The sequence below is a fragment of the Pelecanus crispus genome, chromosome 5 (genome assembly GCF_030463565.1).
Source record: "Pelecanus crispus isolate bPelCri1 chromosome 5, bPelCri1.pri, whole genome shotgun sequence".
Lineage (NCBI taxonomy): Eukaryota > Metazoa > Chordata > Aves > Pelecaniformes > Pelecanidae > Pelecanus > Pelecanus crispus.
Window position 1 is genome coordinate 17,501,998 of NC_134647.1, and position 12,568 is coordinate 17,514,565.

General features: G+C 48.0%; 1 protein-coding gene across 1 annotated transcript in view; it reads right to left on the reverse strand.

Moving 5' to 3' along the window:
* The window catches only part of MARCHF4 (membrane associated ring-CH-type finger 4), a 110,008-nt gene extending 99,577 nt beyond the window's left edge, over positions 1 to 10,431 (reverse strand). Inside the window, exon 1 of the mRNA XM_075711381.1 lies at positions 9,958 to 10,431. Within this exon, the coding sequence (XP_075567496.1) occupies positions 9,958 to 10,431 (474 nt within the window). The remainder of the gene's footprint in view (positions 1 to 9,957) is intronic.
* Between the last annotated feature and the right edge of the window lie 2,137 nt (positions 10,432 to 12,568).

Here is a 12,568-nt window from a genome sequence, read left to right on the forward strand (position 1 = left end):
ACCCATAACTTTACTTCTGCCTCTTGTGCAAACCCCCTCTTTAATTACTTAACTGCTATTTCTCTCTGATATAGTATTTTATTATTACCTACTTTTCTTGAATGCTCATCTGATCCGTCTTAATGTTCTTTTAATATCACTTGGGATGGGATAATAATCTGCTTGTACTTCTCCAGCACCTTTAATCCTGACAGGTCCTAGTGTGCTTAACAAGGAGAAAAGGAGAGGGAAAATAATTCATTCATCAGACAGAGCAAGGTCATGCAGGATATTAGACAGACCGAGAAGACGACCTGGCACAACTAAAAGTGCTGGGGTGCTTGGAGGGGCAGGTTTAGCCCATGGCCCTGTACTTGCAGAAAGTGCAAACCACCCTTTGAGCTTTAGTTCACCACCCACATGAAATTGCCAGTGCAGGTACTGATGTGACGTGGGTGAAGTGTCAGCAGAGTGTCAGCAGGACTCCTGCATGCCAATGTTGTATGTTATGTCTTCATCAGATCCATCCACAGGGCTTTCCTGGCTTTCCCAAAGACTAGGAATGGGATTAAAAAACTGGACAGGACCTACCTGGGTAAAAACAAGGAACGCTGATGGGAGGGGAACCACTTCTCCCATCAAAATACCGGTCAAGAAAATGATCTTCACATCTTGATTTTGACTTAACTGAAGCAGGGCAATGTCTGTGCTAAGAAGGTAGAGAAGAAGGGATCACAGAAATGAAGGGAAGAAATAAGGATCTGAGCAAGTGTCTGTGCAACCCAAAAGAAAGCAAATGAAGGTCTGGGCACAACATGAATACACAGCTGGGAAGTGAGAGGAAAGAAGCTCAAGCTGAGGGTAGGGTTAATGCCCCAAGTGACAGTGCTAGCACAAGAGGAAGGCAGAAAAAAGATGGACATGGAGGAAAACGCTGGATACAAGAAAACTGAGCTGATAGCAGAGCATTCAATAACAGATATCCAGAAGACAGAAGGAGATCTGGGGTTGGACCGAAGCAAATCAAGCTTGCAGAGCCAGCCTTAAGGGCTGACATAATGGAGGAAGCGGACAAGCTGGAGAAAGATGGGAAGGACAAGGAGAAAGCAGCTTTGTGGTACCCCGCTAGGGGACTGGGGGGGAAATGTGAGCCACCCCATCAATGATAAAGTGATTGGAGAAGCAGAAGAGAAATGGGTGGTGGGGGCAACATTTCAGGCAGGACTGGCTGGAGGCCTGCATCTGTCAGGAAAGGTCATATTCAGCCTTGCTAAGAGTGGCTTTAATTGGGGGCAGAGAGCGGACACCTGAACTGAAGTAATGAGGATCCATTCTCTCCTCCTCTACATGGCTGCAAGTGAACAGTGACAGGACAGGCCCCAGCCATAAGTCTCACTCTGGCAGCCAAATGATCCTTGCAGAAAAGCACAGCTGCTTTTCCAGCCTTTTCCTCCCAGCTCTCCTCAGGAGTCAAGGCAGAAGAGCTCAAGTCATCAATGACACAGAAGATTCAATAGAGTTAATGCTTACTGCACCTGCAGGCCCACCTGGAAGGGGCTGCTACTGCAGAGGAGACGACTGGGGAAAAAAGATGCAATTCAGTAGGGCCAAGTACAGCTCCTCCACCAAAGCAGTAATGCCAGCTGCACAGAGCCAGGATGGAGGAGGACTGGCCAGGAAGCAGTTCTGAAGGACACGGAGATTATATGGGATCATGAGTTGAGTAACAATCAATAATCTTCTGCTGATCCATAAATAAATAAATAGGGCAAACATCACCCTGGAATGGATGGCATCTGTTATCTGTTAAACAGGATTCAAAACCTTTCTGCACTGCTCAGCACCGACAAGGAATCAGCTGGAGAATTGCTTCCAACTTTGGACAGTGCATTTAAAGCAAAATATGGACCATTTGGTGAGAGTCCAGAGGATAACACCAAGGATGATCAGCGGTCTAGAAAACATATCATAAGAGCAAAGGTAGAATTGGGATTGTTTGGCCTAGAGAAGAACAGGGAGTGTCATGGCTTCAGTTGTCACTTGAACTTGTAAAGTCCTCAGAGGATGAATTTTCACTATATTTACATGCAACTACTGGATAATACCTTCAATTACTTACTGCTTGGAAAAAAGGAAATGGTAAAAATAATCTGCTCTCCTCCTAGTGGGCAGGGCAAGAAGAAATGGGCTGCAGCAGGAAAGATGGAGTCTCCAACCATGATCACCCTTCAGAACTGGTTAGATCAGCCTCTGTCAGGATATTGGATGGGTGGACTAATTGATCTCTTGAGACCTGGGCACTGCCCAGCGCTTGGGCATGATCAGTGCATGGATTAAGTAACAGAAGCTAAACCCACATAGTACCAGACGTACTATGGTAATCACAGGGAACGACTTCACAGAGGTTGCAGCTACGGGACTGTCTGCATCCAGTGAGGGCAAACACCTCTGAATGCTCAATGCACTACAAACTTTAAAGGTGCTTCTTACATGGATCTCTTAGCCAATGACACATACTTTTTGCATGGAAAAGGTGACCTCATGGCCTTACCTTAAACATAAACACACTGTCAATCAAGCAATCCTTGGTAAACTTCTGCTAAGAGCAACATGGCACAATGGGACACCACAAAGACAGTAGCAGTCTTTGGCCTCCCAAACCGGTGGAATATCAGGTTCATTTTCTCTCTCCTGTTCTGAAAAGTTGTTTTGTGTGTGGACCTGCTGGTCTAAAATGTCTGTGACTCCATGGTAAAAAGTATGGCTGACAGTCCTATTCTCCACCCGTAATGGAAGTTCCCTACAAAGTTCTTCTATAGAGGAGACAAAACTTTCTCAGGAATCTGTTCAAGATTGAACTGCCCCATCCTCCATGGGGTTTACACAGTTTTCCCCAAGCACAACCTGGTTTCTCCAACAAACACAAGGCACCAGATGTAGGAAAGAATAAAACAACATGTAAAACATATTTTTGCTCATCATTCTCCCATTCTGTACCATTCCTTCCGTCACTCCCACCCAGGGAAACAGGCTCAACTTGTGTGAATGTTGTGAGTGATGCCACCAGTGTTTAAGCTGGAAACAGAGGGTGCTTGGATAAGAAGGTACATAGGCCATTGAGGAACCTGTGCAGAGCAGAGCCAGATAGGATGGGTGGGACCAAGGTCTGATGTGTCAATTGACTTTGGCCAAGAAGAAGAGAAGGTGAGAGAAAACCACCAAAGAGCATAATGAAGAAGAAATGACACGATGGAAGAAAAGATGTGTGAAGATTTCAGGATCTGGGCCCTATCACTGGAACCAGTCTGCCCACCAACATTTTGCCTTATCTCATCAATTTTCACAGAGGGGCATGGGGACAGCCCATTTATTATCTACATAGGTTTCCAGGTCTTGCTGGTTTTTTCCTCACCAGAAGAAAGTCATCACTCATCACTCTCCACTGCCAACAATGTAATCTGTTCTACTGTAACCAGTGATAAATCAGAAAAGGATAAAAGGTTGGTTGTGAAAAGATGGGGGAAACCGAGAAAGTCTTCAGCACCAAGCAATTCATTTAAGGCAAGTATCCCTGATTAACAAAGGAAAAGCAGAAAGATAAAAAGTTAACAAGCTATTCTGTGAGTATTATTTGAGTCTGGTTTCCCATGGAAACCATATCATGTTGGGGGTTTTTTTATGTCTAATGTTAAAGCTTTTGCTCCAGCTGAAGCTCTGTCTTGCATGGACTCTGCAGTGTGTAGCGCAGCCAATGCTATAATCTCTCCCGCAACAGGACGTTTCTAGGTTTCCTCTTCTTCATCCAGCTAGTTTCCATGAAACCTGCAGGAATTTAATGCCTTTCAGATCTCCACTCTCTGCCAAATCTGGCTGAAATCAGCCGATAGGTTCAGAGGAGGGCTGATGAGCATAAACTCTTAACAGCTAACACCATCACATGGCTTTATTCCTTTAGCAATCAGCTAGTAAAAGGGACGGGGTGGCCACAGATGCGGATCAACAACGACTACAGTCTATCTTATTATCTTACTCCAGGCCTAGGAGTGATGAAAACAGGTGCAGCAGACACACAGGACACACAGCATCACAGATTTTTGGCACAACTGTATTTCTGACTTCTGGACTGGGCCAACCTTGAATAGAAAAATATCAATGTGAGCAAAAGGCTGCCACAGAGGAGGCCCTTGCTGGGAATGATTTTTTGCTGGAACGACAACCTGAATGCAATTCAGTTTTGTACGGACAGAGCCCTTCCAGGAGCAAGTGTTGCCTTTGTGGAAATAACAGTGACTCTACGGATGCAAACAATGGAGCTACATGCTTTTGCATTGCTTGTTCTGTCACTAACTGACATCAGCCACTGTTAATCACGGCCTGAAATGTATATTTAAGAAACAGTGACACAAACACAGACAAGTTCCTTCATGAAGCCTTTTATATAGGGAAAAGTGAAAGAAAAGAAAAACTGCTCCTCAGGCTAGCTAGCGGCACTGAAATAAATGGGTCAGGCATCAGAGTTTCAGCAGGCACAAAAGGTGAAAACCCTGTCTCCTGGAGCAATTAAAAGCCAATGGGATTTGTGGCCTTCACTGTTATTTATAGAAACCCTGCTGTGTGCACAACATTATTGAAATACAGGGGTCAAGTCCCTGCTACTGGATGCCTATCCTTTTGCTGTTGAAGTTAATGGGAACTTTGCCAATCAACTCTGTGGCAACAGAGTCTAAATCTAAAATAGATGACATCCTGGGCTCCATTCAGTTGATGGCTCAAGCAAAGCTTTTGCCAAAGCCAAAAACGTTCTGCCTGCGCAGCATAGATTTGATCCTGGAACAGATTAAACAGGAGAGTTAGCTATAGAGGTGTTAAGATTCAAAGATGGGAAGGCAGAGAGGTGGACTGAATGTCACAGGAAGCATCTTCTCTTCCTTTCTGTCATAAATTACAATATACAGATTGAAACCTAAAGGACTGCATCCCAGCATCTCTTAGTCTTCAGTTTTAGCAGGACTGGCTGTTATCCAATGAATGATTATTCTTCTAATACCCAGTAAATGAATCCTGTGGGAACACACCTATGAAAATGATGTAGATGGAAAGTCTGCACTGTCATCATGTGATTCACCATGTTTGAAAACAGTGTCCTGATGGTCTACCCAGTTTGGACAGACCCCACCAAACACCAGCATCCCAATTCCCAAGTTTCCCTGGCTTTAGACATGCTTGTGATGCTGGTTGCACAGTTATTTCTTCCACTCGTCATTATAGTGCTCGTGCTCAGAATTCTGCCACAGGCTACCTCTTTCCTTCTTTGTCTCACTCCAGAAAAGAGGTACCTGATTCTCCTCAATCTAATGATATTATAAATCAGAAATCAAGCATCCCAGAGACTTCCTCCACTCCTCTGTGCTGCTGAAAGACCAGTCTGTAGAGTGGCAATATTTCCTGGCTTAGTTCATGCCTTCTCTGCAGACACTACCAGGCAGGAAGCTAATAATGGCTTCTGCCTGTGCCTGTATTTGTAACAGGAACGGGGTTGAGATTCTCACTAGTTATTTCAAGCAACACATGCTACTGACCAGCCATTCAATGGTACTAACCGTTCACTGATCCTACATAGGGCCCTCAAGAATGGTGTATTAATCCAGACTGAGTAATTTAGGGTCACATTAGCTCTACGGAGGTCCTGAGCATGGCAGGTGCCTACTTGCCGAAGACATTACATTACATTACATGTGCACGAAATCCAGACATGCACCTGGAGAGGCGGATCTCACTGGCCACACATAAGGGGCTGGTGAGCTGTGGGGCTAGAGACCAGCCCCCGGGCTCTGCTCCTCTTCAGTATTACCCTGATCTCTAGAGTGGCTTCAGACCTGAAGCATGAATTTTACTTTCAGAAGTGTTATCATTAATTGTGATGACTCTAGATATCCTTAATAACCACATGGCTTTACAATCCTTTATTAAACTTAGGCAAATTCTCTGTCCTGCTAACATCCTGCAGCAAGGAGCTCCACAGCCTAATGACATATCACATGGAAATGCATATCCTAATATCCATTATAAGTTGTCTTCCCTTCCAATTTCCCTGAAGGTCTTCATGTTCTCGTATTAATGATTTGGTGTCCCTAAAGTCTGGAGGGGACTTTGGTGGGAAGAATAGTCTATTTTCAAGCATTTCTATTGAATACTGAGCTAAGTCGAAGCTAGCAGCCTGCAGGCAACAGTCCCCAGTCTGTTCTCTCTGATTCTCCTTAGCCAACCAATCCTATCTGCACTGACTTTTCAAAGCTCCATCTTTACAGCATTTTTCCCCAGAACAGAGAAATAGAGAAAAGCAGACAGAAACTGACAGGTAAGAAAAGATGTGCGCACGCTCTAACTGACAATCTAACAAGCAATTCTTGAGACACACTGATTTCCAAATGATCTCAGTTTCATTTAAGAACGCTTTTCTATTTATTTTCAGCACAGCTAGCACCAACTCTGAGCTCCTAAATCCCACCGTCCTGCTAACTCTTTGTGACATGGGCAAACAGTTTATCTGCTGATGTGAAGGGACTTTTCACCCATGTCTTTTCCTGCTACTCTCCATGACTTGCTTTCAGCTTGGATCCATACCAAGCACTGTGAAACATTTGTGAGAGCAGAGCTCTTAGTTTCTTTCTCTTGCAGAACATTGTCAGAGATCCAGGAAAGCAGCCAAAATTCTGCAAACACTGAGCATTAACCAAAACAGAAGAAAATACTCTAGCACCTTTCTTTCCCACTTTCTCCCCAGAGCTTTGCCGTTCAATCCAAGGTCTCAGAATTAGCCAACAATGGTGCAGGATGCTCACTCAGTGAAACCTTTGAAAATGCCAAGCAAGCCCCTGAAAGCTAATGCCATTACCAAGCTCAGAGTTCAGCCCATCAACTTCCATGATGTTAAGCCCTCATTTTCAATAAAAGCAATTGCCTCTGTCAACTGTCAGACCTGAGCAGAGCTTGCCCTTCATGCCCTCAAAATGGGATCCCAGATGCTGTGATCACCTGGCCATCAGATCCACTTTTTGTCATCTGCATCACTGGTTCCTCTTGAGTAACATGCCAGGATCAGGAGAGTTTTATAATAATGAACTTTACTTCTTCCTACGGTCCTCAGCACATTTTAAAATGAAAGATTCAGCTTACCCATAAGAGCCACAAACAAACATGAGTAGCTTAAGATATAAGCAATTCAGTAGCCTGAAGTATTCATGCATGTTGGGCAATCATAAATTTAAAGTGAATATCCCTACTGACTTTGTTCTGCATTAGATATTAAATAAAACCTACTTGTGAAGCCAGATTAGTAAAAAAACCTTTTTGGCGGTTGTGAGATTTTTTTTTTAAATCAAAACGGATTAAAACATCTTTTGGAGACTCGCTGTCATTTTATCTGGGTAAATAAGCTTAGAGCGCCTAACAGTCAATTTATAATGAAGGCTTTTGTTCTTGGTACTGTGATGCAGCCCTGCAAATTTGCCCACAGCTGCAGCAGTTTCAGATCTTTTTGACAGGTAAATAAAACACTGTTTATATCTGTCAATGTTATTAATCTGCACAGTAAAGAACTAGCAATTATATTTTGTTTCCAAGTGGATAAATTTTCATGATGATCTTGGCAGGGGTGGTATAGAATAATGTGCATCTATGACTTTTATAGTTTCAAGGGGCAGAAACATGAAGGGTCCTCGCTCAGCTGTTGAGTTGGAAAACAAATGGTAAATAAAGGCTAAACTGGTAATAACCACCATAATAAAAAGGAACAAGGAATTCGGGATTTAGCCCTGTTGGAGTTTTATTGATGCAAGGGCCAAATAAACCGAACCACAGGTCTTGACATCAGCTGCACTGATTCAGCTCTCAGTTCGTCTGAACTGTACTTCTAGGAAGCTGTGTCAGGATCTGGCCACGCTTTAAAACCCCACGATTTGGGCCTCCGTAATGACTTGTGCTTCCCAGCTGCTGCAGGGCAAAGGGTTTCAGACACTCCTCAAGACATGCTGGTGAAGAAAAAATTATTTGTGGAATAAGGTACTGCTCAAGGACGAGCGGCAGAATCCAGCTGTAAGTGTCTTATTACATTAGTCAGAAACTGTAAGAAGCAAAAAAGAGAAATCCTGGTGAAAGTCTATTAGATGCCAGTCACGTCTGCTCAGCTTCTCACTCAGGTAGGCTGGCAGATGGTCAGCAAATAGCCTCACTTTTACAATGCAACTTACACAGGTTTTCAGTGTGAAAATTAGCATCCAATTATTTTTGAGCATTAATGTGCTCCAAGGAAGTGAGCTACCTCTATTTTAATTCTGCTTAGGCTCTATTTGCTCAGACACGTAAGCCGATCTTGCAGGCACTACATCTTGTGTACACAGGCAGAATGGCAAGCCAGGGAAGAGTACTAGAGATGTGGAATAATGCAAATTCCCAGGGAGCGAGTTGCATGGCTTCCAACTTTTAGAAGAGTTGGGGAGGAGACAGTCAAGTGAGGAAGGCATAAAGCACCTCCAAAAAAAAATTACTTCCCCCACCCCTATCTAAAAGCCTATGGTGAAAAGTGTGTCTCACAGCTATCAGTCAGCTGCATAAACCATTAGAGAAGGCTACAGTCCATTGAGCACTGAGCTCTGATCTATGGGACCCTTGGTATGACACATTCATCAGGGCTGTGGATAGTTGGATGAGTTGGTGGCAGGCCCTGCTTCTCCCAAAGAAGAATGGGAGCCTATTCCCCACCTCCCTGCCCCCATTACCACCATCCTTGGACAGACACAAGGGAAGGCACGATCGCTGCATTACAGACGTGGGCACTATCCTTGGGACAGGCAGGACGTGTGCCAGAGTGTGGCCACTCTCAGATGAGCACTGGCTTTCCGTAGCAGAGCACACAGGTCCACGAAGGGGAAAGAAGACATGGGGCAAAACCTGTTTGACTCAAGTTTTCAACGTATCACTTTACGTGCCAGGATCTGTGCCTAAAATGGAAATCGGTATCAGCCAAGTCGAACCTCGCAACCCCTTCTTGTGCAAGGATCCCTTATTATCACAGGCAACAGTAATAAAGGTAATCTGCATATCTGGGCTTGATCCCGCAAGCAGAGGTCTGCAGCCTTGCTTGCTGCCTGCAGCTGTGTCACGTTGGGTACAAATGTTGCTGTGTATATTACTGTAAGGAAGCTGCCAGCCTGAAAATAGGTGAACTGCTTTTAATTGTCATTAAATAGGGAGAATAATGCCCCAGGGTGGCACCTTATATTCTAGTGAGGCTGCATTTGTTTTATTCTCCTGTGCAGTGGAGGGAAACTTCACCGGCCCAACCTCAGTCTGTACCAAAGAGCATCTCAAGGCTGCAGCTTCAGCAGGTGCAACTGTAACCAGCGCTTTTCCTCCTAGTGCAGCTGGGAGCATGGGAGCAATGGCAAACCTGCAGAGCTCCTACTAGCCATCCCCCGGGAGCCACTGATGAGGTGGGGCTGCCTCCTGCCACGTGTTTATACAGACTGAAGTTGTATTTTTAAGAGCAAACAGCACATTAAACGCGTCCTTTGCATCACTTCTGGGATCATCGCAACCGGGTAGCCATGAGGCGACAAAAAGCCCACCGTGCTGAGATGCGCTCTGCTCCATGGAGGAGTCCGTGAGTCCCTGCCATGCCACAGCTGCACGGCTCTGGGTGCCCGGGGCAAGGCTGCCGGGCAGCAGAAGGGGACGGAGCAGGCCTCCGCCCCACATTTCCCAGGGAAACACCGCCGAGGCGCAAAATCCTGGAGCCGCGGGCGGAGGGCAGAGCCCCTCTGGGTTGGGGGTCCTGTTCCCGGCAGCGGGCAGACCCCCGCGAGCAGCAGGCCCCAGTTCCCGCAGGCCGGGGCATCGCCGCCGCCGGGCGAGGCGGGCTGCCGCCCCGGGCCCTCGCCGTGCCCCCGCCCCAGCGCCCGCCGCCCCCCGCGGGCTCACCTGCTCGGGCCCCTGGAAGCAGATCCTGCAGAGCGGGGTGCGGATGCCGCTGTCGACGCTGCTGCCCAGCGAGTAGCGGTCCTCGGCCTTGCCCTTGCCGAAGTCATCCGAGGAGGTGCTGCTGGGCAGGGAGGCGGGCGGCTCCCCGGCGGGGCTGCCCCACTCCTCGGCGGCCGGGCTGCCCGCTCCGCCGCCGCCCGCCGCCGCCGCCCGCCAGCCGGGCCCGCGCCCCCCGGGCGCTGCGGCCCCCGCCGGGCCGCCCGCCGCCGCCTCTGCGCCGCCGGGCATGGGGAGCGGCGGCGGCGGGGAGGGCGGCGGCGGCGCGGGGGGTCTCCGCAGCAGGAAGACCTTCAGGTCATTGAAGAGCATGCGGCAGCGGCACTTGAGGAGGCCTTGGTTTCGCAACATCTGTCTCGGACGGAGGAGCCCGCAGCAGCAGTAGCAGAAAATGACCGCGCCGGGTGGTATTAACATGTGCCTTTCCTTGGCAGGCGGGGACGGGGTGGGAAAGAAAAGGGCAGGAGCCGGGCGCCCCGCGGCCGGGGGGGCTCCGCTGCGGCCTCAGTGCCTGGGGGGGGCTGCGCTGGCCGGCGGGGAAAGGACAAAAGCAGAGCCGGAGGGCGAGGGGGTGCAAGCCCCGGCAGCCCGCTGAAATCCGCCGAGGATGACGATAAATAAAAAAAAAAACCAAGCCCACAAAAAAAAAAAAAAAAAAAAAAACCAACCAAAAAACCACGACTCTGCGCTCCTGGCGGATTCTTACCCCCCCCCGTCCACAAGTTTGTTTAGAAATCAGCGGGAGGAGGAAATAAATCTCCCACGCCCGAGGGTCCGGAGGCGCGGGCGGCGGGCTCGGGAGGAAGCCCCTGCTCGGCTCTCGCAACTCCTAAGCCTGTAAAAAAGAAGGGTCCACGTCTCCGGTGGGTGTGGGGAGAGGGGAGAATATGGTTCTCTCGACAGTGTTTGGCATCTCAAGTAATTTTCCTTTTTCTTCTATTTTTTTTTAATTTTTTTTTTCAATTAAAAAATAAAACCCGATCACACGAGACCCGGTGTGCACCCAGACAAAATAGCAGCCGGTCTGGCTATCAAAATGCAAAATTGGTAGCTGTTGTTATTATCAAAATTGCCTCTTTGACAAAAAAGACCTTCACATTGTTTGTGGGAAAACACCCTACGTTTCCAACGCTGTACTCCCAGGTGGCTTCAGGTTTTACCGTTGCCTTTAAAAGATTTCATTGTAAATATTAAAAGTCCTGAAAGAAATAATTAGCATTCAATGAGCTTAATCCCAGATGTACTGAGATAAATATATTTTATATATATATAATATATATAGATCATATATATTTTTATATATATTTATATATTCTGACCTTCTCTATTCCAGCAGCTGTCTGGACCACACCAAAAAAATCACAGCGAAATTGGTGAGGGAAGGCGGCTGTATTATTCCCTAAGCTGTTACCATCCTGGACCAAAAAAAACTCGTCGAAATCGGATCTATTCTTCGCATGTAATTGACCGGGGAAACGTGGATCTTACATGGTCACGTTTCCTTTCCTCCTTTCACAAAACAGGAACGTCATCAAACGCATTGGCAGCTTGTACAGACCATTGTGGATGGCGAGGCGGCCGGGGCTCTATCAGCAATTGCAGGGACCTCCTTTTGATGCATTGGACGAGGCTCCTTCTTTCTCTCCACCACCGTCCCCACCTTCATTTTCCTCCCCTTCTGCCCTCCTCCTCCTCTGACTGTTGTTCTCTCTCACAGGCATTGACATTCAACCATCGCAAGTCTGTCGCACTCTCGCTGGCAGGAAAAAAAAAAAAAATCGGAGCAGATAATTCTCTTCTTCCTCCTAAAAGGCTCGGATGGAGCACAATGCGCCAGACACACGGGGCAGCACGGCTTATTTTTCGTGCGGCTCCTACCGCTTTGGCAACATCGAGCTGGTGTGTGCGTGTGTGCCTTCCTCCCTTCAGCAGCAGCCTCCTCTCCGCTCTCCCATCCGGCTTGCCGTGATGATGTTGCTGTTGCTATCTCCCTTACATGCAATGGGGAAGGCAGATTGTTTGCAGTGCAAGCGGGGATTTGCAGGAAGGGAGGGGTGTAACGTGGCCGCGCTCTCCTCCCTCCCCCGGCTTTAAAAAAAAAAAAAAAAAGGAAAAAAAAAAAAAAAAAAGAAGCAAAAAGGCGGGGTGGAGGGGTGTGGGGGGGAGAATCAAAGGGAGAAATGGGGCCCTCCCCAAGCTCTGATGCCCCGGGCTGCCGGCTGCCTGCAAGAGCCCACGCCGGGGAGGGCGGAGGGGCGGGGGAAGGGGCTGGGCGGCCGCTGCAGCTTCAGCACCACCGGCCGCGGACAGCTCCGCCGGGCGCGGGGGGCGCGGAGCAGCGCGGAGCTCCGCGGAGCTCCGCGCTGCTCCGCGCCCCCCGCGCCCCGCAGCCTCCGCCCTGCGCTCCGGCCTGCTTCCAGGCTGGTTTCCACCTCCCACCGGCCGTTGCGGGGACCCGTGAAATAAGGAAACTTTCCGGGGCAGGTGGCAGCGATCGAGTGTTTGGGGATTTCTCGGGCGACGCTGCCTGCTTTACAGGTTCCCAGCAGGAAGC